This window comes from Pipistrellus hanaki (genome assembly GCF_964339955.1).
Source record: "Pipistrellus hanaki genome assembly, chromosome: 9".
Lineage (NCBI taxonomy): Eukaryota > Metazoa > Chordata > Mammalia > Chiroptera > Vespertilionidae > Pipistrellus > Pipistrellus hanaki.
The window spans coordinates 74,337,541-74,362,154 of NC_140511.1; the positions used below are offsets into that span (position 1 = coordinate 74,337,541).

Here is a 24,614-nt window from a genome sequence, read left to right on the forward strand (position 1 = left end):
GTGTCAAGAAAGGCTTCTGTGACACTTGAGGCTGGAAAGCAGTAGAAGGAGCTCTTGGATGTATGGGTGAAGGGGGTTCCAAGCTAAAGAACAGCAAGTGCAGAATCCCGAACCACGGATGTGTCTGGTGTGTTTGAAGAACTGCCAGGAGGCCAGTGTAGTGGAGGGAAGGGAATCCAGAGTGGACGGGGCTGAGATCAGAAGGGTAGAGAGGGTGCTGCATCATGAAATGTCATAAAAGCCTTGGTGGAAGGACTGTCACTGGCCCCACATCCGAAGTTCCCCAGCCTTTCTCACATTACCAACGAGGCTCTCCTTGCTGTTGAGAATTCTGTTCGATATAGCAGCTCCTCTCATTGGGTCTGCAAACGTGTGAGAGAAAGTTGACAGCAGAATAAGTCATTATTGATTGAGGAGGCACTGCTTAAGAGGAAGTTTGCAGGTGATATTCAGATATTGCCTAGTTAACGTCACCATCGCCCTATGCTGAGAGCCTCTGACAAATTCATATAAAAGTAGAAGCTACCAATGGGTGGTTGAATGGAAATGATGTGTCTTTAGGGTAGGAACTCAATAGAAATCACACACCTCTTGTTGACAGTACATAAAAAGTACCAGTAGAGGTCATGTCATACCTTGTTCATTTTTTCACATCCTTTCTGTAAGCATACAGATTAAAAACTGTTACTGAAATCACTACTATGATAAATCCAGTAGAACTTTATTTTGAGTAGCCAGGAGTGGTCTGTTTGCTACATTGTATCTGAATAACAATGACCATGTAAAAATAAGTACTATATTAATGAAATATATCTACCATGAAAACCACATTGAGCACTTTAAAACATGTAATAGGATATACACTGGAATCCGTATGTGCATTATGGAAACGTGCTGTTCAAGCCGATAAAAATTCATATGTGGCATGTCTGGTTATCCAGTCTAGATAAAGGAGATACTTGCATTAAATAAGTATAGAAAAATGATGGAAGTTCTTATCAAAAGACTGTTTTCTCTTTCAAGGAATTGAGTCCTGACGAGTATGAAGAGATGGAAGATGCAGAAGAAGAGGAGGAAGACGAAAATGTCTTGACAGAGATGGAGGAATCTGATGAGGATGACACGGAGGCCAGGCCCAGGAGGCTGTTTGATGTCCCCATTCGCAGACGCCGCTACTCCCGCCTCTTTTAGCAAAACTCCGCCAATGGGAGCGCTGGAATGCATCCAGCCTGTCAAACAGATTTCTCAATAATGTACGTAACTAAATTGTCCTCAGCGTATAGCAAGAAAACTAGCATGAAATATTGTTCCAGGCCCTGGGTTCTATGCAGCTGATTCATTAGGAATTGGATTGTTTGGGTTTACTTTATACTTTGGGGGTAGAGGAGGAAGTGAAATCTTTCTCTCTCTCTCTCTTCTAGAAGTCAGTGGGGGAATAGTTCTCTAGCTAAGGAATGGCTCTCTCTTTGTTGAAACATATTTTATACTTCTAAAAATGCGGAAGCGGGAAGGAATTGTTTTTGAAGATTTAAATCTAGCAGAAATACCTACCCAAGGATAGAAACTGTGACTGAAAAATTCTGTGAAACGATTTCTTGCAGTTGTGAGTTATTTAGAAATGAACATAATTTGTAATTAGGCTAATCCATTTAGTGGTTCCTATATATTTTGTACTCACAAGGAACTAATTGACTAGATAGCTTGAATGCTGGTTGTTTTGTCCTTTCTTAGACAATCTGCCCTTGAATCTAAAATTTTTATTGCTATAACCTTGAATTTAAAGTCTTTATCACTATAACCTTGACTTTGAATTTAGTCTTCAACTCTCTCACCCTTGAACTTAAAACCTTCAACACCGCAACCTAGAATTTAATTTAAAGTCATCAACATTAATATTACTTTGATCGTATTGTTCACAGATGCATCATTTTTGAAAGGTAGATTGTAAAACTATGTATTGTGTTTATTAACAGAAACTTCTTCACAATGTCTCATGTAGTCTACATTTGTAAATACTGCTTCTGTTTTGTTTCTCCTTTATACAGTTGACTGTCTAACTTTGTGATAAATGCCATGAATTTTATGTTGAGATTAAGTATGTTTTTCTGAAACATGAATTTTTTGTTTTGTAATTATATAATTGGAAGTTTGGAATGAAGTTCTCCAAGTGTCAAAAACTCACATTTTGAAAACAAATGTTGGTTCTGCTGCTGTATTTTGTATAATTGCATATTTTCCATAAACTAATATTAGTAGCTTTTGTTCGTAAGATGGAAGAGGAGATGGAAACTGATGGCCTGTCGCTAGAGGTCCATTCAAAGTCACTTCCTGGCTTTACCCTGTCAGGTGCCCCACTTTCTATTTTTCCCAGGACCATCTCTTTTGTGGAGAAAACTGTAGGAAGAGGGAGGTGTGTAGACAGGGTAAAGCAGCTGCCATCAGAGACCATGAAACAAACTTACCTTTCATATTGGCACATGTCAGAAGGTTCTGCAATGGAGTGAGTAGTTTTTCCTGCTTATTATTATTATTTTTTTGTTTAGTATTATCTGGTTGCTAAATCCTTCTATTATGTCTATCTCTTCTTTTTAACCAACCCACTGATTTTTTAAATTTTATTTTTATTGTTGACTCTATCACAGACGTCTATCCTCCCACCCCCCTCTTCTTGCCCACTTCCACCCAACCCCCAGCCCCCCATTCCCTCTGGCCATCACCACACAATTGTGTCTCTGGGATAAGCATGAATGTTCTCTGGCTAATCCCTTTACCTTCTTTCATCCAGTCCCCTCACCACCACCCCTCGGACAGCTGTCAGTCTGCTTCATGTAGCCATGTCTCTTTCTATTTTGTTTGTGAGTTCATTTTGTTCATGAGGTTCCACATACAAGTGAGATCACATGGTATTTTTAAATTTTCCCGCTAAAGCAAGAATTTAAAACTAGTTAACGTTGGGAGTTAGAGCTGCCCCCCCACCCCGCCCTTGCCATATGTGTTTCCTTTTTCTGCATGATCTCTCCTTTCTCTCAATTCCCAGAGCATTCTCGATGCAACTCCACCAATCCTTGCTTCTCAGAATGCTCTAGGCTTGCTTATCCTCTCGTCAAATTCACATTCTCTTAGCTGAATGAGTGACCTCTAGTTCATACTAAGGTACTAATAACAAGCTCAGCTTTTTTGTTTCATTGGCAAAAAGATGTCTTCACACATAAATGGATCTAATCGTTGGTCACTTTTGATGTAAGCCATCTTTATCTCTGGCTCTGAGTTCGCTTGAGGACACCTATTCATTTGTGTAACGCTTCAAGCATCAGGGTGAAATGGGTACCTAACAGCATTAACAGCTTAGAGTTTTTTATCCTCTTGTGACAAGTCAGAGATAACAATCCAGGGCTGATATGGTGGCCTAATGGTGCCAACATTCCAGATCCCTTCCATTTTTCTGTTCTGTCATTCTTGGCACAAAATTAATCTTGAAGGTCACCTCATGGTTGCAAAACAGAAGCTGCGATTGTATTGTGTTCCAGGAAGGATGATAAGATTTTTTTTTTTTTAATATCAAACATAAGACTAGAGAGGTAAAGCAGCAGGCCTTCAGCACGATGGCTAGAGAAGGGACGGGGGATGCAGGAACGAACAGGCAGCATGGAGACCTAATTGTAATGGCCCGAGTTCAACCTGCTGAAGGTCTGTCTGACTTAGGGCAGTGCAGGAGCAGTGAAGAGGCTGTGAAACTGAGATAACTAAATGGTGAAACTCCAGTTGATTAGATGCGAGGGAGTAGGAGAAATCAAAATTGATTCCCAGCTTTCTGGCTTCATCTACTGGGGGTTGGGGGACAGAGAACAGCCGAACATTGGAAATGAGTTCAGATTTGGACACGTTTGAGTTCAAGATGGCTGTGCCACATGTAGGTGGAGATGTCCAGTGGTCAGCTGGGTATGAATATGAAGATTGAGAGAGTGGTCAGGGCTGGAGAATAAATAATAGCAAACCATCTGCAAACAAAGTGGAAGCACTAGAGCAGTGTTTCCCAAACTTCTCTCATGATGAGAATCACCTGGTGGAGTTGTTAAACCACAGATTCCTGAATCCCAACTAAGAAGTGCTAAACTAGAATTTTTGAGAACATATAGGTAAAATTGCATACCTAACTTAGTGCTCTGTATATAACATCTGTCTTAGAGCACTAGTTAAGTATACAATTTTACCTATATGTTCCCAAAAATTCTAGTTTAGCACTTCTTAGTTGGGATTCAGGAATCTGTTTTAACAACTCCACCAGGTGATTCTCATCATGAGAGAAGTTTGGGAAACACTGCACTAGAGTCTCCCAGGGAGCACATATCAGCAATGATTCTCAGTCCCATCCATCCTGGGCACTGAGATTAGATTATGTGTGGGTGGTGGGAAAGAATCGCAGACTAAAAAGACGAGGAACTGGAAACAAAACCAGGAGAGCTTGGCATCTCAGAATCCCGAGTTTCAAAGAGGTAACAGCTAATGAAATGCATATGAGAGAATGCATCTGAAGAGCTTTGTAAACAAGCTCTCACTGGAAATGCATGCTCAGCTGATTTAAGACCTGCCAAATGAAGCTCATTTCCTGATGTCGGGAAGCCATCAGAAGATCCTGGCAGGAGGAACACGTCCCGATCAATTATGATTTTCCTGGCTTGAATTTTACCGTGGCCTTATCCTCCTGACTCAGCATAAGCAGCCATGAGATGCAATATTTACTTACCCTGATCCTCAGTCCCCTGACAGGTCAATGATCTTTTGTTATCCACCTCCCCCTCCCCCAACACACACACCCGTGACACTCTATTATTTTGATTTCAGAGAGGAAGGGAGAGGGAGATAGAGAGAAAAACATCATTGAGGAGAGAGAATCATTGATGGGCTGCCTCCTGCATGTCCCCTGTTGGAGATCGAGCCGTAAACCTGGCCCATGCCCTGACCAGAATCCATCCCTGACCTGGTTCAGAGGTCGAGGCTCAACCACCAAGCCACACCAGCCAGGGCCAATGTAAGCATGTAAGCCAGTAACAGAGTTTTATCTTTAAAAAAAAAAAAATTATATATATATATATATATATATATATATATATATATATATATATATATATATATATTTTATAGAGAGGAAGGGAGAGGGATAGAAAGCTAGAAACATTGATCAGCTGCCTCCTGCACATCTCCCACTGGGTATGTGCCCACAACCAAGGTACATGCCCTTGACTGGAATTGAATCTGGGACCTTTCAGCCCGAAGGCTGACTCTCCATCCACAGAGCCAAACCGGTTTCGGCCAGAGTTTTATCTTAATCTAGCCCGGGCCTTGGGTCTTGAGGCCAGTGGCTGCCCTGGAGCCTGCGGCCTTGGCTTGTCTGGTTGGTAATCTGGATTCCAGGACTGGGGCGCGCAGGGCGGGGCCAGAGCCGGGCCGGGGCGGGGCCAGGGCCGGGTGGGGCGGGGCCAGCGCGAGGAGGCGGAGTCCGCGAGCGCCCAGCATAAAGGCGGCCCACTTGCACGGACTCCGCAGCGCTGGAAGCGGGATCCTGCGTGCGCTACAAGGTAAGGCCTGGCGGTGGACCGAACCGAACCGCGCGGGGAGCTCGGCAGGCACGTGCGCCCCGGGGCAGCTGGGCCCCGATCGCCTCCTGCCCCAAGCGGGCCCTGCCTCCCCGGCCCGAACCCTGTCCCCTTGCGCGGGTCTCCGCGCCGTGGAGACGGCCCCAGCTTTTCCCCAAACCCCGGGACCGGGTGTCCTCCGAGGCCCTGTCCTGCCCTTCACGGAGGCGCCCGGCTGCACGCTTTAACGGAAAAACCCCGGCTTTCCCTGTTTACAACAAAGAAAGAGGGGAGCGCGGGCACTCTTTCCCAAATACCCCAGATTCCGCGGGCCGTGCACTCCATTCCCTCGGGAATATTTTCCTGGACCCTGACCACGGAAGGGAAGGGAAGCCCTTGCCGTTTAGGCCAAAGAAATTGCGCCTTGAAAGGAGGTTAACGCCATCCCTGAAGGGTCACAGACCTGCTCCTAACGGACAGGTCCACATGCTGAACTTGAATGCACCGGGCAGTGCTGGAAACCAGGCATTTTAGGTCCAAGTTTGGTGTGAAGTTCTGCTTTGTTTTCTTTTTTGTTGTTGTTGTGTTTTTTTGGTGTGTGTGTGTTTAACGTTATTTTTATTGTTGACACTGTTCCGATGGAGGTTTTGTTTTCCCGGGCCGGCTTGGGCTGCGCTCTAAATAGGATCTGACAGCCGACTTTTAAAGAAACGTCACATCGTAACTTGAATGGTTTTTAAGGAGAAGCAGGCCCTTTAAGGACCCTGGAAAATGTGCCCACTCACTTAATCCATTTCTCTGACACGTAGGAACCTTTTTGATGGAAAAACTATGGCTCCCCTGCCGGCCCCGCCCCGCCCCGCCCCGGGCGCCGGCCCGCTCTGCGCAGGGGTTGGCGGCTGCTGGTCTTTCCGCTGCGGCTCCGGCCCCCTGGCCAGTCCACGGCCCCGGCTCCAGGCCCAGGTTCAGAAAAGGTCCATGGCCAGGCCTAGGGCTAGATGAAGACCTTTAAGAAAAAAAAAAATTTAATTCATTCTTTGGGAAACATCCATTTGTTCTTCCACTTAGAGATTCTTTGTTTGATTCTTATATGTGCCCTGAATGAGAATCAACCCTCAACCTTGGCCTATGCCAACGCTTTAACCAACTGATCAAGACCTTTAAAACCTAGGAAAGTTAAGGTGTCCTTCAATTTTTTTATTGGGGAAAAAAGAAACTCCAAGACTTAGATTTCCGTGTGTGTGTGTGTGTGTGTGTGTGTGTGTGTTTACTATTATATTAAAATGTATTTCAAAACTCTTGTACACATGCAAGCCTCCCCCTGGGCCCTGCTGTTCACTGGTTGGATAATCCTGAGTGGACTACTTACTGTCACTTTCTTACCAGTAAAACCATAGCGCTTACTTTATTCTGTGTTACAAGGACTAAATGAGATCATCCACGGAAATGGCCAAATGTGGCTGGTACAAGTTCAGGTACTCATGTTCCCCGCGGGGGACAGCGGACGCCCAGTTCTCCAAGGCAGGCACACGGGAGCTCCGAACGTTAGCAGGGAGGTGGCAGTGTTTCACAAAATGTGGGGAAATTTATGACACACACCCCCCCCCCAAAAGCAGATAGGAAGTTGTCTTACTGTGGAGCAAACATGCTTGAGATTCGTGGCTTCTGTATTTTCAAAGTAGAAACAGGAGATGGCTTAACTTTCTTGTACGAAAACATCCCACGAGGCCTAGTGACTTGGAAGATAAAAGCCCAAAGAGAATGGGTTTTAGGAGAGGACCGTGGTTATCTATGGGATTCATCTGTAACAGCTCCAGGGAGAGGACCGTGGTTATCTATGGGATTCATCTGTAACAGCTCCAGGTACAACCTCTTAAAAGGATCCCATTAAAAATTCTGGGCCAGCTCTTGAACCTCAGTTTTTCTAACGAAGAAGTTTTTTGCCTGCTTCCTCCTCCCCCCGCCCCCAATAGCTTTGTGAAATATCTTCATTAAATGGTTGACTCTGAGAAATATCTTCACTAAGTAGCTGGTGCTGCAGTTACACAGGGGTCCTCAAACTTTTTAAAGTGGGGACCAGATCACGGTCCCTCAGAGAGCTGGAGGGCCGGACTATATGAACTACTCATCCCTACTGTAACACCTTGGTTGCGCTCTCTGCCCAAAAAACCTGGCGGGCCAGATCAGACTCCTCTGCGGGCCGCATGTGGCCCGCGGGCCGTAGTTTGAAGACCCCTGAACCTCCAAGAGCAGGGCCATGAGTAGACTCTGTAACAAGAGGCCTTCTGGAAAGTCCTGGAACACATTTCTGAGAAGCTTCAGGCTTGTGTAGTTCAGGGAGGTCTGGGGTGGTTGATTGGCAGCAGGACCTCAAAGTGGGAGGGGCTGTTCATTGTGATGTGGCTTTTTGTTTGTCTCTCCCTACCGAGGCGGTGGCAAACCTCCGAGCCCTTGACACTGCTAGTCACCAGGTAATGTTAACAAGCAAGTTGTGAGTTGCCAGGCTGTGGTGAACAGAAGTGTGTGATCCACCCAACTCTGGCTTTGCAACTGATCTGTGGCCTTGGGACAGGTAACTTCATCCCCCAGGGCCTCCCTTAGTGAACTGTAAAGCAAGAACTTTGGGTTTTATCTTTGAGGACTCCTCTAGTCTTAAAGTTTATCAGCGTTTGAGGCCCCAGGCTCCCAGGATCAGTGACTATAATCTTGGGCAGTGGTCGGCAAACTCATTAGTCAACAGAGCCAAATATAACAGGACAACTATTGAAATTCCTCTTAAGAGCCAAAATTTTTAAACTTAAATTTCTAACACCACTTCTTCAGACTTGCCCAGGCCGTGGTATTTTGTGGAAGAGGCACACTCAAGGGGCCAAAGAGCCGCATGTGGCTCCTGAGCCGCAGTTTGCCGACCAGGCTCATGGGCATCTGTGAATCTCTTCCCTGGTGATCTTAGTTTAGCAAATTTATTTTGGAAGCTGAATTCACAAGAAGTCTCCCCACTAGAGAGTAACTGGTGAAGCACTCACACCTGGTCTTAAATGGTGGTCTGCCGTGTACCAGCTTTGAGGCTGAAACAAATCATTTCAAACTTAGCAGCTTAACAGTTTCATAAATAAGAGCCTCAATAGGTTCAAGTCGAGGTGTTGGCAGGGCTGTGTTCCTTTCTGGAGGCTTTGTGGGAAAATCTAGTTAGCACAATTACAGTCCTTGTGGTTGGAGGACTGAGGTCCCATTTCCTGGCTGAGTGTCAGTTGAGGACAGTTCTTAGCTTCTGTAGGCTTCTATTGCCTCAGCTGTGGCCCCCTTCCTCTTCTTAAAGTTCAGTAGTAGGTGAAATCAATCTCACTCTGAAGCTCTTGCCTCTTCTGTTTTCCAATATCTCTGAGATTGCTGCCTTCCTCTTCCTCTTAAATATAGTCACCCAGCTTATTTTATACATTAGAATCCAAGGAGGTGACATAGGGTGGAATCCATGAGATTCGTTGATGGTAGATTAGGGAGGTGAGAGAAAGCAAAGCTGATTTACATTGGTGGGTTGAGGATGGTTAATAATTAACACAGCACATAGAGATGGTTTTCAGGGAACAAAATAACAATGAGGTGGTTCTATGGCTTCATGCTCTGGTGTGGTGGGTGTGCCCTAAGGGTCTGGCAAAGGAGAATACTCTGAAATTCCAAGGCTGTGTTATGTTTGATACAAAAAACAGAAAAACACACACACACAAAAAAAACCCAAAACACACACACAACAACAACAAAAAACAAGATAGATTCCCTTAAGGGAAAGACTAACCTTTTTTTTTTTTTTTTTTTTAATATATTTTATTGATTTTTTACAGAGAGGGAGAGAGATAGAGAGCTAGAAATGTCGATGAAAGAGAAATATCAACCAGCTGCCTCTTGCACACCCCCTACTGGGGATGTGCCCGCAACCAACGTACATGCCCTTGACCGGAATCGAACCTGGGACCTTTCAGTCCCCAGACCGATGCTCTACCACTGAGCCAAACCGGTTTCGGCAGAAAGACTAACCTTTATCAAGAAAGCTGTAGGCCTATGATGTGGCTATCTGCCATGACCTGCTTTGAGTTAGGAATTTTTATGTTCAGACCCTCCTGTGTGGTTACTTCCGTTTCTGACTTTGTAGGGCCTGCCTTGCTGGCCTCCCCCAAGCTTGTGGGTTTAGCATGTGGTCCCCCTTTTTGTCTGCAGACAATTAAAAACCTCTGTGTCTTCACTTCCTTAGCAGACAAAAGAGGGTTTTAGGCATTCAGCCCTTCCTCCTCTCCCCTGGTGCCCACTGCTGCCCATGTAGGCATGAGTGTAGTGCGGACCAGCCATCAGAGTTACCTGAGGAGGAGATAAGCTCTGTGTTCTGTCTTCAGCAGAGTCAGCCTTGTGTGCAGAATACCAGCAGCATGTTGCCAGTGGGTTACTGAATTTTCCCAGGGCAAACAGGATTAGGAAAGATGGGAAAGAGCATATGAACAAAGGCTAAGTATGTGACCAGCAGCACATTTCCCAGGGAGATCTGCCCGTCACCAGTAGACAAAGGGAGGTGGAGATGACAAGAAAAGACAACTCATTTCTTTAAATAACCCAACAGGAGACAGACCTAGGCGAGGTATGGGAGGGCTGGGGAACTGTTAACCCTATAGTCCTCAGCCAATGAGGAACCGGGGGAGGGACTCACACACTAGGGATAAATTCCTATGATCGGCTCCGGGGGTGCCTGGTCAACGAGACACCCAATCTTGCAAGATGCATTGAAGGTCTCATTTTCACCACACTTTATGCCTCTGAGTCTGTTGTCTGAGTTCGGACAGGTGAGCATTTCTCAGTCCTGAACTCCATGCACTTCCCCAGAGCGAGCAGGGAGGTGTTCCCATTATATTTGCGAAAGAGGGGAGCGGGAGCAGCTGTTGCCTCCTGTTCTGCTCCCGGATACAGGTTGGTGCCCTCCAGAGCCCCTCTTTTGCTCGGATGCCCTTCTTAGTGGCACGGCCTGGAGAATGGCCTTCACTGGGCTCCGGCGCAGCCGACAGCACTGGGTGCAGTGACAGCAGAGCAGGCATCGCCGCTGCTGCCTTAAGTCCTTTCCTCACAGTCTCAGTTGACTGAACGAGCTTTATGGGGAAAACAGTGCTGGCCCCACTGCGTGGAGAAAAGGTGCGAAGCTATTGGACGTTAGAGATGGGCTGGGGCCCGGGAGGTCCTGGCTCTGGGCCCTGCGTGCTGTGACTCCCCCCGGCTGCCCCCTCACCGGGATCCACAGCGTTTCTTCAGGAAGCAGGAGGGGGGACCAAGTGCTGCCCCATCTGAGAGCATCCTTTGGTTCGTGGCACCCCACCTGGGAGATTTCCTGTTTTCTTGGCCTGCTAGCTCCTTCCCCGTGTTTCCTGAAGCCCCTCTCCTCTCCCGCCTTCCTCCTACCTCCTCCCCCCCGCCGCCGCCCCCCGGACCCTCTAATTCCTGGCTTCTGCGATAACCAGTCAGCAGTCGGTCATTTGCTGGTTCGTGACCGTTCTTTGTGTGTCTTCCTTCCAGATTCAGTAGAAAATGGGGAGCAAAGGAGGCTTCACCCTGCTCGGGCTCCTGATCATCCTTTCCGTCCTCTGTGATTCAGGTGAGTGGTCCCGAGGGACATGGATCTCGACCACCTGGGCACTTCCTCTTTCTTGGGCCTCAGAAGACTGAGCGGGTGCCAGCGGCCCCCGCCTGGCTTCCGTGGCTGTGCCTTCCCGTGTTACAGGCCCAGCGCGGGTGCCAGCTCCGTCCTGGGTTACAGGCCTGCCCGCCGCGGGCACCTTCCCGGGTTACGGCCGTTCTGGGTTACAGAGCTGCTGTGGGGCGGGGAAGGGGCGGGGGGGGGGGGGGGGGGGGACACACACACTCAGCAGCTTAAGTTCCACCCTCTCCCCACAAAGCTGCTGGGACACCAGCGGACCCATCGTTAGCAGGCTGTGCTCTGTCCTCCTGCCCCGGCCTTTATGCGCCATGAAGAGGACGGTGCTCATAGTGTCCACTAACGCTTCCAGCATCTATGTGCCCATCGCTGTTCTGAACACTTCATAGGCATTCACTTATTCAACCCGCACGTCCGCCCTGTGGGGTAGGTACTGCTTTTATCGCCATTTTACCAGGACAGTTGACAAGATGGGGGCCCTGAGAGATGAAACAGCTTGTAAAGTGGCACAGCCCGAATTTGAACCCAAACAGCTAGGCACCAAGACCATCTGCTCTTTTTAAAAAATATATATTTTATTGATTTTTTACAGAGATGAAGGGAGAGAGAGGTAGAGAGTTAGAAACATTGATGAGAGAGAATCATCGATCAGCTGCCTCCTGCACACCCCCCACTGGGGATGTGCCCGCAACCAAGGAACATGCCTTTGACCGGAATCGAACCTGGGACCTTTCAGTCCGCAGGCTGACGCTCTATCCACTGAGCCAAACCGGTTTTGGCAGACTATCTGCTCTTAATTCCTTCCCCGCCCTGCCCCCCTCCCCGGCTCCTGGAGGTATTCCTGTGTTTCTGAGTCTTAGCTCCTGTAACACTGGAAACACCAGTGTGACTTGCTCTGCTTCATCATAAGGATCAAGTTTTCCACTTTCTGCCTGTGTCATAGTGGCACCGCCTGTTTTGTGGGGGGAGGGGACAGAGAAGGAAATAGCAGTGCAGGGAGCTAAAGAAGAAAGGTATCTGCATGCTGGAGCGTGTCTCACATATCGGTCGCTTAAGTGGCCACCATATAGTGGATGCCTGTTAGGTAGTGGGGACCGTGCCAGGCCCGCTCTCATTGCATCCCTCCAGCCATCCCGGGAGAGGTTAGTGTTGTTAAACCCATTTTATAGTTTGAAGCTGAAGCAAAGAAGAAACCAGCCCAAGGACACATTTGAATATGCTCTCCCTTTCGGGGTGGGGTGGGGTGGGGTGTGACAAAGCGGGGGGTGAGGGTGGGGGGGAAGAGAAGTGATGACCCATCTCCCTCCTCCCCTCCCCCCTCTGCTGATTCTAGCCAGAGGAGATGTAATACATTCCTGTCTGCATGCTTCTAGCCAGTGTGTGTTCCAGAGTTAGAATCACCTGGTCATGCCCGTTTCCAAACTCTGTTGATGGCACAGGCCTGGGTCTGAGGCCATCAGCTGTCCTGTGACAGCCTCTCGTCCAAGAGTCAGCCTCTGGAGCAGATCCTTCTATCCAGGCTTAGCCGTGAAAAGATCAAAACAGTCGACCGCTGACTTATTGCTGGTCCCTGACCTGGGTCTCCCCCATAATCTGTGCCGTTTTCCTCCCTTCCCCACTCAGGACGATGTTAGACCAAGCTGCGGTGTCAGAGCGGGCAGCCCTGGTTTGAGGCCCGCTCTCTCACTTAGTAGCTGTGGGAACTGGGGCAAGTCGGTTAGCGCCTTAGTCTTAGCTTCCTCTTGAAAAAAAAAAAAAAGGTGATGGAGATCACTGAGCCCACCTCTCAGAACAGTTCTGTGGAGACAGCTTCACACGCAGGTGCCAGATGTGTGAACACTGAACCGACGTGTGAGCTCTGAACAGTCTGCCCCACCGAAGTTCCAGACTCTGACTCAGGACGGTCAAGAAGGCAAATGAACTCAGCTCCAGCCGGGAGGAAATTCGAGGCCATGGGCAACCAAAGAGCCAGGCCGGCACAATCCCTCCGCTTCCAGTCTTCCCGCTCCTGCGTGTGCACACATCGGGAGCAGAGAAGAGAAAAACTGCCTCTCGTCCCTTCTCAGGGCGGCCCCCCTCACGCAGGCAGACAAACACGTCCCGGGAGGGGCAGTGGGGTGGCCTAATGGAGCCCTGCCCAGGCCTGGCAGAGGGCCGGTGGGAGGAAGACGGTCATCATCTCTAATTAGAAAGGGTGTGGCCGGGTGAATCCGGAGCGTCCTCTTGCAACTCTTCTCAGCCTCTCCCCGTGACAGATGTGAAATAGCAACTGTCTTTTTCTTTTTCTTTCTTTCTTTCTTTTTTTTTTTTTTTTAAATATATTTTATTGATTTTGTACAGAGAGGAAGGGAGAGAGATAGATAGAAACATCGATGAGAGAGAGTCATCGATCAGCTGCCTCTTGCACACCCCTACTGGGGATGTGCCCGCAACCAAGGTACATGCCCTTTACAGGAATCGAACCCGGATCCCTTCAGTCCCCAAGCCGACACTCTATCCATTGAGCCAAACCAGTTTTGGCAACTGTCTTTTTCTTGTCACCGTTGAGATAAAGCGGAGAAGGAGAAATAACCCAGCAAAGCCTGAAGTGTAGCTGCAAAGAGGAACCCTCAGAACAGGAGCAGGCGCAGAAGGGATTGTCACAGTCAGAGAACCAGCGGCAGTTTGTGTCCGATGGAGCCGGTCCTCGTGTTCGGCGTCACTGCTGACGCCTGGGTGGCCCACCTCCCTGGGTCTGAGGTGCTATCTCTCCCTCCATCATGTGTGATCATGTGTGCTGCTGGCGACGGGCCAGCTGCTGAGCAGGGAGCAGCTTCAGGGAGGGCTCCTGGCCGAGAGGTCACCATCTCTGAGAGGTCAGAGAGCCAAGGGTGAGGTTTTGCAGGCCAACAGGCAAATTCATGGCTATTGTGTCGGCTTTTATAGAAATCACGAGAGGAAACAAATTAATACAGATTTTCAGTTGACAAAATTTGAAATGCTATCATTTAGGACAGTTATTGGTAATACAGATCTGCTAATGGGAAGAAAGGGATTCTTTTTAAGAGAATGACATTTTGCTGGCTTGGGTTTCAGAAATTAGTGCTCCCTCTCATCCAGTTGGTGGCAAGTATTCATCTGTTAGTGCTGATCTGTAATGAGATGTTCCGTGGTTCATCTTCAAAAATGTCTTTTCACACAGGTAGCTACCACCAAGCACTGGTTATTAATCACGGGAAATGTGATTTCATAGAGCACATTAGTTGCTGCGGATGCATTTATAAAATTTCATTAGCCTATTCAACTTGCAGTTGAAATGCTTAATTAGAACAGTTATATGGATTTTTAAATAGGGAAATTCCCTTTGCGCTTGCATCAGGATCCAAAAACTGCTGCTGGAATTGTAATAGTTTTGTCAGCAGGGGACAAGGGGATCCCTGGCTTGAGACAGTACTCTGCACCCCCAGTTCTTGTCTTGCTTATGGGAATAAATTCAAACAAGAGACAACAGCAAAAGCAGACGAGGATTTTTATTTGTAGGAAAGCGATACACTCAGGACCTGAGCAGGCAGGTTAGCTGGCTGAGACCAAACTGAGTGCCCCTGATATTTGGGTGTTTAGAAGATTTATACCCCAAGATTGGCATGACACTAGGCAAGGAGCTAATCACACCCTTCCTCATATCTCAAAAAAAAAAAAAAATTAAATAAATAAAAAATTAAGCTGTAAGGCTCCTTCATCTAAGTCGGAGGTGGGGACCTTTTTTATGACAAGGGCCATCTTGCTATTTATAACATCGTTTGCTTCATATAAGTCACTTAATGTACATGTATGTTGCCATGAAAGAAGCTCCTAGATGTATTGAATTTTGAGTCTCGCCTGTGGTGGCCTTGGCAGGGCCAGACCACACGATTTCTCGTGCCTCTCGGTGCGCAGGCCAGATGCTCCCGCCTCTGATCTAGGTCTAAGCCACGGTTCAGCTCCCATCATGGGGGGGAGGGGAGCTCTGAATCTTTCCAGCTCACAGAGGGGCTTGCTGCCTCCCTTGTCTATGTTCAGTTTGTCGCATCTCACACTTCCTCTAAGCCCCCGCTTAGAGCTCAGAGGGCCGCTCAGAGGCCAGCTGCCTCTCCCAGCCCCTCCCAGCTCAGATCTTCCTTTCTGCCTACTCTGACAGTCTGAGCTTAGAGACATCTGCCTGCTGCAGGTGTGTGTGGGAAAGCAAGCATGTTGCCCTCTGCCCCGTTGTCATGGCGAGGGTGGGCTTCCTGTGGCAGCCAGGAGGGTGGGCTTCCTGTGGCAGCCAAGAGGGTGGGCTTCCTGTGGCAGCCAGGAAGGTGAGCTTCCTGTGGCAGTCGGTGCTGGCCTACCAGATGCTGATGGCTTCTCTTCCCGATTCTAGGTCATGGCCTGCGGTGCTACAACTGTCTCAACCCAGGGGGTGCGTGCGATACCATCACCAACTGCTCCATTAACCTTGATGCATGTCTCTATGTCAAAGCCGGTAAGAGCCTCCCCACCCCCCCTCCTCAGGGTAATGGGATGATGGAAACCTGGAGAAAATACTGGGCCACTCTACCTTCATTAGACTTGCATCCAACAAGTAACAGGTACCCTTTCATAGCATCAGCTACCTGTAGCACTAAGCACTTCTGTGTTTTTAATTGAATGCTTCTCACCTACCACTCAGGGTGATGTTTTTTATTCTCAGTTGACAAATGAGGAAACAGAGGCTCAGATGAAGCAACAGACTAAGGACAGGTAACCAACTCAGGATTTGACTGTGGGAGTCCATCTATTCCAATGCTTATTCTCTTAACGGCAATGCTGGCTGCCTCCCCGTCTTTTAAGAGCCTCCCGTGTGTCAGGGTAGGAATGCAGAGATGAAGAAAGGTGATAAGATTACGGCAGAGGCCAGTTTATTAGCTGTGTCAGAAATGGGAAAGGGGAAAAGAGTTCCTGAGTGTGACAAAGGCAGGTGCCACCCAAGGTTTGTGGCCTCAGAGGGAAATGGGGGTGGGGACTGCTAAGACTGCATTTCCCATAGTGGTCAGGCTCTCGAATCTCTTTCTCCATAACTCCTATTAGAATAGGATCTAGGAAGTGGTGGGCAGAGGAAAGAAACCAGCCACAGCGCGCCCTCGTCCGTTCTTGGTGGACGTGGTTCTGGGTTGAATCTATGTGTGGAAATGATACTGGCGAGGAATGGCTGTGTCTGGGTCTCCTTAGTTAGGTAACGTGCACCAGTTGTATATGAACACAGAGACCTGGTTCTTTCTTTTTTTTCTTTTTTTAAAAATATATTTTATTGATTTTACATAGAGAGGAATTGAGAGGGACAGAGTTAGAAACGTTGATGAGAGAGAAACATCGACCAACTGCCTCTTGCACACTCCCCACTGGGGATGTGCCCGCAACCAAGGTACATGCCCTTGACCGGAATCGAACTCGGGACCCTTCAGTCCGCAGGCCAACGCTCTATCCACTGAGCCAAACCGGTCCTGGCCTGGTTCTTTCTTAACCTGCCACCAATAGGTTCTTTCTGCCTCTCTGTTATTTATAAAAGGTGTGTGTGTGATGGTAGAGGTGGGGAGGAGCCGGGAAGAGGGAAGTAAACTAGAGCCAAAATATTTTTTTCCAGCTCTCAAATCCCATTGTTTCTTACCTCAATTATTAGGCTTATATTTTAATTTCCCCCCAACTTTATTAAAGTAAAAATTGGGTATATTTAAGGTGTACAAGGTGCTGATTTGATGTACATAAAATTATGAAATGGTGACCACAATCAATCTAACTAACACATCCATGATCCCACAGTTACCTTTTTGTGTGTGAGGGAGAACACTGAAGGTCTGTTCTCTTAACAAACTTCAAGTATACAATACAGTATTATTAACTAGAGTCACCAGGCTGTACAGGGACCCTCTGATCTTACTCACCTGAGAATGACTTGGTAAGCTTTAAAAACGCTTGCTGTGAACAGTGAGGCACACTTCCTAGAAAGGCCACGGTCCAGAACCCTGACTTCACCAAACGCTGGCAAAGATGTGGAACAATAGGTCTCCCATCTTTTGCTGGTGAAAATGGAACATGGTGCAGACCGTTCGGTAGTTTCTTCAAGAAACTAAACATACTGTCGCCATATGAGTCAAACACTGTGTCCCTCAACATTTACCCAAACGAGTTGAAAGCATATATGCCCACCTTGACCTGCATACAGATGTTGGCAAGTTTTATTTAGAAGTGCCTAAACTTGGAGCAACCAAGATGGCCTTCAGTAGGTGAATGAATAAACAAACGGGCACATCCAGACTAGCAGACTAAAAAGAAATGAGTGATCAGGCCACAAAAGGCATGAAGGGAACGGAAATATACTAGTATTTTCCTAAGTGAAAGAAGCCAGCCTGAAAAGGCTACCTCCTACATCATTCCAATAGGACATTTTAGAGAAGGTAAAACTAAGGGACAATAGAAAGTCAGTGGTTGCCAGGGGCCAGCTGAAAAAGGGGAGGGGCGATGAAGTAGAGCACAGAATTTTTAGGGCCATGAAACTGATACTATAATGGTAGATACATGTCACACATTTGCAAAACGCCTTAGAATGTACAAAGCCCAAAGCCCAGAGTGAACCCAAGTGTAAACTATGACCTCTGGGTGATAATGAGGAGTCCCTGTAGGTTCATCAGGTGGAAAAAAACGTACCACTTTGGTGTGGGAGGTCCATCGGGTGGGATGGTGTTTGGGTGGGGGTGGCAGGGAGCTCCATGGAAACTCTGTACTTTCTGCTCCGTTTTGCTGTGAATCTAAAACTCAAGGATGAATCTATTTTTTAAGAAGGATGATGTGAATCTTAATTTTTTTTCCTTCCCGTGAACGTAAGTCCCCTTCCTTAAGCTAGAATAGTTATGTTCTGACCTTAACGTAAGGCAGACACTAACAGAGCATCCAAATCCCCCTCCTGCTCTGGAGACATCAGCCTGGGAGAGGCATGGTGCACTGTCATAAACACGAGCCAGAGGCCAGGCACTGCATTAAGAAGGCATTCAATTACTCTAGCCACCCCACCCCACCCCACCCCCAGCTGTAAATGGGAATGCCTGTCTCCTGAGGCCAGTGAAGCTTAGAGGAGAGAGTGGGTATCATAGCACTGTGCCAATTCTGTCCAGAAGAGAGGCCGGCCGAAACCAGTTTGGCTCAGTGGTAGAGCGTCGGTTTGCGGACTGAAAGATCCTGGGTTTGATTCTGGTCAGGGGCACGTACATTGGTTGCGGGCACATCCCCGGTAGGGGGTGTGCAAGAGGCAGCTGGTCGATGTTTCTCTCTCATCGACGTTTCTAGCTCGCTCTCTCTCCCTTCCTCTCTGTAAAAAAATCAATAAAATATATTAATAAAAAAGAAGAAGAAGAAGAAGAGAGGCTGGTGTTTGGTGTTCCCTGAAACACCATTTCTGGCATCCTGGCCGGGTCCTGGGAGTGTAGACCGTGTACTTGGAGCCTGGCAGAAGTGTCTGATGACAGTGTCAAGTGATCATTGCCGGCATGGCCCGCACTAGGACGGTTGTGCGCTGTTGCTCGGTGAAGGTAGGCTCAAGCCAGATCTTCAGAGAGTGGGGAAGGAGTGCCGAGCAGAACGAGAAAACCTCTACCATCCCAGTGACCTGGATACAGTCCACTTTTATTTGGATGATTCTGATAGTGGCTCTGGTGAGAGACGAACTCTCCCCAGGTTATTATGCAAATTAGATAATTCAAGTAAAGTGCTTGGCTCACTGCAGGACACTCAGTAAGTGGTTCCTCGGTAGCCATGATTAACACATTACTCTCTTCTCCCCAAGCTGTTAGGCTTCCCTAATTAAAATGCTCTTAGCTTTATTGGGTTCCCAGTTCCAATGCCTGAGTGCTGTTACATACAGCAGTAACTTGTCCTAGTCAACAGCGTCCTGTAGCACAGTGTTAGAAGCATGCACTTAAATGCCTATGACCCAAGCATGTAGAGCCGTGGGAACACTCTGCCAGCCTCTGCTACACTTGCTCCCACTTCACTGTGGGCCTCTCAGAGGTGTTAAGCCGCCTGTGAAGAACAGCCGGGAGGGAGTTGGTGGGGTGTAGTTCATTGTGTCACCAGGGTGGGGCAAGGGGAGTTTATCAGGACTTGGCACCTGCCTGCCCCTCTGCAGACTGTGGGGAGAGTGCCCAACACAGGAACACTGGCAGCTGTCCCTCCTGCCCGTCTTGAACCCACACAATTCAGTTGTTCCCTCTGTGTGCCCTGATGCCATTTGAGCTGCTGGCTCTTTGCTGTAGCTTAGGGCGAATGTTTATGAGTGAATGACTCTGTGTGTGGGCCCTTTAAGAGGGTGCCTGGGTTGCCAGCAGCCCTCCATCTCACCAGGTGGAATCCCCACTGATCTTTACAGCCAGATGTTGTGGAGATTCCTCTTCCGAGCACTGGGGCTCCAGGCTGGGGGACCTGGTGTGGGGCTGGGACCCCTTACCCCTCTTGGGGTACCTCTGCAGCCAAGATACCTTCCGAGCACTGGGGCATGTGGGTGTGAGACCAGCCTGTTTCTCATCTCTGCCCTCCTATCAGTCTCAGCGTGGCTGCTTCTTTATATCCTTAGTTACAGGAGCTCCATTCACTGGTCTACAGATAGTTCTCCAGAGTGTTTTTTCTTTAATATAGGGATAATTTTGTTGTGTTCATGGGAAAAGCAAGCACAGCATTTATCTGCTCCACCATCGAGACTGGAATTTCTCATTGTAGTTTTGATTTGTATTTTCCTGATGACTAATGATACTAAGCATCTTTTCATGCATTTATTGGCCATTTGTATATCTTCTTTAGAGAAATATCCACATCCTTTGCCCATTATTTAATTGGGTTATTTGTATTTTTATTGTTGAGTTGTGTTTTATATATTCTGACTAGCCTTTTATGTCAAATATGATTTGCATACCTTTTACCCTCTTTTGTGTATTTCTTGATAGTGTTCTTTGAAGCATAAACATTCTTAATTTTGATGAAGTCCAATTTATCTATTTCCCTGCATGTTTTTAAAACTCAGGCTCTTCCACATCAACACCTACAGGCGTATGTCTTTACTATCCATATGAATATTATTGTATAGAGCTCTTCAGTAATTCCTTCAGACACTTCTTTTATTAATGGGCTGGTTTTATAGTTTACTAGAGGCCCAGTGTACAAAATTCATGCACAGGGGGTGGGGGCAGAGGGTCCTTCAGCCTGGCCTGCATCCTCTTACAGTGTGGGAGCCCTCAGGGGATGTCCAACTGTTGCCACTCCCCAGGGCAACATCCTTAGCGCTGCTGCAGAGGCGGGAGAGCCTCCCATCACCACCACTGTGCTTGCCAGCCATGAGCCCGGCCTGGCTTCTGGCCGAGCAGTGCTCTCCCTGTGAGATCGGGCCCAAACTGGCTCTCTAACATCCCCCGAGGGGTCCCAGATTATGAGAGGGCACAGGCCAGGCCAAGGGACCCCACTGGTGCACAATTGAAGCCAGGGAGAGATGCGGGAGGTTGGCCAGCCGGGAAGGGGCCATGGGGGTGCTCCAGGGCATGTCTGGCCCTTCTTGCTCAGTACTGATCAGCCGGACCCCAGCAGCAAGCTAACCTACCGGTTGGAGCGTCTACCCCCTGGTGGTCAGTGTACATCATAGCGAGCAGTTGAGTGCCTTAGCACATCATTAGCATATTACACTTTGATTTGTTCAACGGCCAACTGCACACTTAGCATATTAGGCTTTCATTATATAGGAGGATTGCACTTACAGATAGTACTGCAATGACCATTGGGGGGGGGGCGGCATATATCTTAACCTTTTTTATAAGTAATGTCATAGAGTAAAATGTAGAAGTGGAGTTGCTGGATCATGTTGTGGGCATGTGTTTAAAAATCTGGGTAAGTCTCTTAGAACATTGGTATGATTGCCTGTTGCCTCCCCTCCACACACAATCTTACTGGCTCTGATGAGACTTTGGTTTTATGGGAAAGTTCCATTGAGAGCTGTATCCTCCCTTACTTAACTGTTCCCCTTTGCAATCCAGCTGGGATGCCCATTCCTGCCCCTATGTCTCTGCTGCCACAAGGTCAGGTCCCAGGAGTAGAACCTAGAGCTCAAAGGCAGGTATGGAACTTGACCCACTTATTTGCTCACCCTCTTGTGTGTTTCTCCCACAGAGAAGCAGACACACTACCAGTGTTGGAGTTTCAATAACTGCAACTACGAATACCTCTCAAAAAACTTAGGAGAGAAGACTCTGCAATATGAATGCTGCAAGAAGGACCTATGTAACAAAAGTGGTGGGACGAGCATAACAGGGACTATCACTCTGCTGGTTTCTTCGCTGCTCACGGCACTCTGGAGACTTTTCTAAGTCAATACCAGGAGACATTCTCCTCACTCCCTGCTTCTGTGTATTCCTTATTCCCTGTGCAGCCGCAAAAGCTTCCTATTTTCTTACTGGATCCTGTTGGGAAAGACCAAAACTAGCTTGAGCAACTTGGATAAGAGAGAGGGGAGGAGGAGAGAGAGAGACAGAACTGGAAAATCAGTCCTGTTTGCAGAGAGGAAGCTTAGGATGGAAGCCCGTGCCACGTTAGCTGGGTTAGTTGCGTGCTGCTTCCTTTGCACTTTGCAGTAATAGCTTGACTAGACTCTCTGTAGTTGGCATTTATTTCCCCGCGTATTCCTTGGATGTAGTTACCGGTATGACCAGTGCTTTTGTTGGGGGTGGGGGTGGGGCATGGTTTGGAGCAGAGGGGTTCTTTTCACCAATCTCTTTCACAGAATGCTCTCACCCCCTCCTTTCATGGCCCGTGTGTGGCCACGTAGGCATGATGCATGTTCCAGATGTGGGCTGTCAGGGGCAAGGAGAGTCTACATGCAGAGCGACTGGAATGACTGCTTGTATTCTCAACTGGAAAGTGTCTTGAGACGGAGGAGATAGGCTTTCCAGGTGGCAGGGCACTAAGGCCCCAGGTCTGCCTTTAGGAGAAGTACCAGTGGCTGAAATCTGAATTCTTTTTCCCTAAATTTTGTACGGGCTTTGCTGTCTTTTCCTGAAAACAACTTAAAAGCTCAACGAATGGTGTGTTTAAAACGATTCCCCTCCCCCCTTTCATTGGAATGATGGATATTTTCGCTTTGCCACGTAGTTCAAGACTAAATATTCGGATATGCTTTGCTACAAGGGATTTACAGTATTGTGTGCTTACTTTGAGTATTATCAGTGGGAATACCCGCATGTGGACGTGGACTGTAAGAATGCAACGGGAAGGTGTCATCACGAACAGGCCCACAGGAATGTTCTGCCTGTTGACGTCAAGCCTGTTGACTCCTAGCTGCCCTGGCACAGACCATGCGATGCTCATTTGTAAGGGCCGTCAGCTTCCTCACAAATGTCAAGACTTTGAGAAGCTCTACCAGTTTCCTAAAGAGAGCGCGCGCGCGCGAGACCTCTTTTCAGGAGGGCAAAGTCTTGCCTTTTTTTGTACGTGTGGATTCTGGTGAATAATTCTCAAGATCTGATAGACTTAATAACGTTTATATTCTTATAACCTTGTCTGCTTTTAACACCATGGCCTGACTTGCCAATGAAAGCGAGATTTCTTGATTAACATAAAAAAAAAAAAAAGGCCTTGATTATGTCATCTGCGAGATAAAGTGGAACAAATGATGCCTTTTTGAAAATAAAATGTAATCAAATGCATGCGTGTGGTCATTGGGCCCGAAAGGAGGGCAGCGTGCCCGATGCCAGCAGAGAGTGCGGGCGGTGCCAGTTGTCTCCTGTGGATGCCATAGACAAATAAAGACTTCCTCACCCAGACCTGGCGTTCCCTGTGCTCTGTTCCCTGTTGGCGCCGTGCTTTTGCTGACATCCTCTGCCATCCTGACCCAAGACAAAGTGGTCGTTGTGACTCTTTCCTTAACAGGACCGCTTCTGCCCGAGGAAGGACTGGCCCTGCCACAGCCACTGGCGTATAGGATTATCCGCCATAAAACTTGTCTTTGTCTAAACTAAAGCTTCCTGTTTGTGCACGCTTACATTATTTTGGAGTAAAATAAATGACCACAGTACTTCCAGGTGGCTGTCTATGTGGGTCCATTGTAGGGCAGGATGAGCCTGGGTCCAGAGCCTCTGGGATTGGGGGGACGGGGGGAGAGAAACAGCATGCATCCTGCAGAGGGTGGGTGCACTGAACTGGGGGTCAAGGTTCTGGGATTGTGGAGTGGGGAGCTTTTCTGTGACAGGCTTTCCTAGGCATGCTGCCATTCCCATCCTCGCTATTGGCCTCATGCAAATTAGCCAACCCCAGTGTGTTGGGCCTATAACTTCAGCTAGTGCTCACGCCGGCCCAACTCGCTCCGCGTGGTCCGGCGGGGTCTTGTACAGATAGGTCAACATCAACCGACCTTGAATACTGATGGGGTGGCCCTTGAACGTGTTGGTGTGATAGGGTGCTATGGCCAGAACTGAAAATCAACATTACTGAAAATCAACATTCATTAACTCGACTAGTGTAGCTAGCTAAAAGGGGACCTGGCACTAAATTCTTCCACGGGGAATGCCGTGGTCACAGCTTGAGGGCTGACTATGTGCCAGCCACTGTTTGAAGCGCTATGTAAATGACTTCCTGTCGCTCTGTAACTGAATGGTATTGCCTCTACCCAAAACCATCAAAGTGTTCACAAGTCATTCTCTACTTATTTTACTGACTGGCAACACTGCCTGGGCACCTGCCCATGGAGTGAGTGAGGTCTCCATGTCACAGCTCCCTCAGATGTGTGTTGCTCGGACAGGTTTGATAAAATTTCTGTTCGTTCTAACTAAACATCACCGACCAAGGTAACTATCCTGTTTCCCCGAAAATAAGACAGTGTCTTATATTAATTTTTTTCTCCCAAAGTTGCACTAGGTCTTATTTTCAGCGGATGTCTTTTTTTCGGGGAAATACGGTACTAGAAGAGCTAACTGAGAAATGCTAACTAAGCCGCGCTTTCCCCTGAGCTATGGGAAGAAGTTGACACTAATGATTGGAATGGAAATAACATATATACATTGTGAATAAAGCAGCTTTGAGATTTTTTTAAAATTTTGGTTTACAGTAAGATCTCCCTGCAATAGACCTGTACTTAATGGCAGTGCATTCGCAGCTCAGTTGTTAAGGCCCTTTGTCTTGCCTCTCACTGAGGAGCTCCGAGGCCTTGTGCATGCTACCGCCCCCCCTCTGGCCTTCTGTGTCATCATCAGTTGTAACAATGGCGCCTGCCATAATGGGCCTTGGCTTTTTAGCCACTGGGCCTCTGCTCCCCCTCCCTTCTGATCACAACCGCCATTATCTGCTGGGGAATCGCC

The 24,614-nt window shown here is 47.8% G+C and overlaps 2 protein-coding genes across 2 annotated transcripts in view; both read left to right on the forward strand.

The window, feature by feature from the left end:
• FBXO3 (F-box protein 3) overlaps nucleotides 1-2,196 on the forward strand; it is a 33,759-nt gene extending 31,563 nt beyond the window's left edge. Inside the window, exon 11 of the mRNA XM_084894574.1 lies at nucleotides 1,024-2,196. Within this exon, the coding sequence (XP_084750700.1) occupies nucleotides 1,024-1,191 (168 nt within the window). The 3' untranslated portion in view covers nucleotides 1,192-2,196. The remainder of the gene's footprint in view (nucleotides 1-1,023) is intronic.
• A 3,274-nt stretch (nucleotides 2,197-5,470) lies between these two features.
• On the forward strand, nucleotides 5,471-23,082 carry CD59 (CD59 molecule (CD59 blood group)). Its single transcript, XM_084894608.1, has 4 exons — nucleotides 5,471-5,576; nucleotides 11,121-11,199; nucleotides 15,641-15,742; nucleotides 21,436-23,082. Exons 2-4 carry the CDS (start codon nucleotides 11,133-11,135, stop codon nucleotides 21,630-21,632), a joined length of 366 nt encoding a protein of 121 aa, XP_084750734.1. The 5' UTR covers nucleotides 5,471-5,576; nucleotides 11,121-11,132; the 3' UTR covers nucleotides 21,633-23,082.
• Nucleotides 23,083-24,614: the final 1,532 nt, after the last annotated feature.

What these genes read in the sequence shown, in the direction of transcription:
- CD59 (XM_084894608.1), top strand. Translation starts at nt 11,133, where the DNA reads ATGGGGAGCAAAGGAGGCTTCACCCTGCTCGGGCTCCTGATCATCCTT. An exon ending in TTCCGTCCTCTGTGATTCAG is followed by an intron (nt 11,200 to 15,640) that starts GTGAGTGGTCCC and finishes TCCCGATTCTAG; the next exon opens with GTCATGGCCTGCGGTGCTAC. An exon ending in ATGTCTCTATGTCAAAGCCG is followed by an intron (nt 15,743 to 21,435) that starts GTAAGAGCCTCC and finishes TTTCTCCCACAG; the next exon opens with AGAAGCAGACACACTACCAG.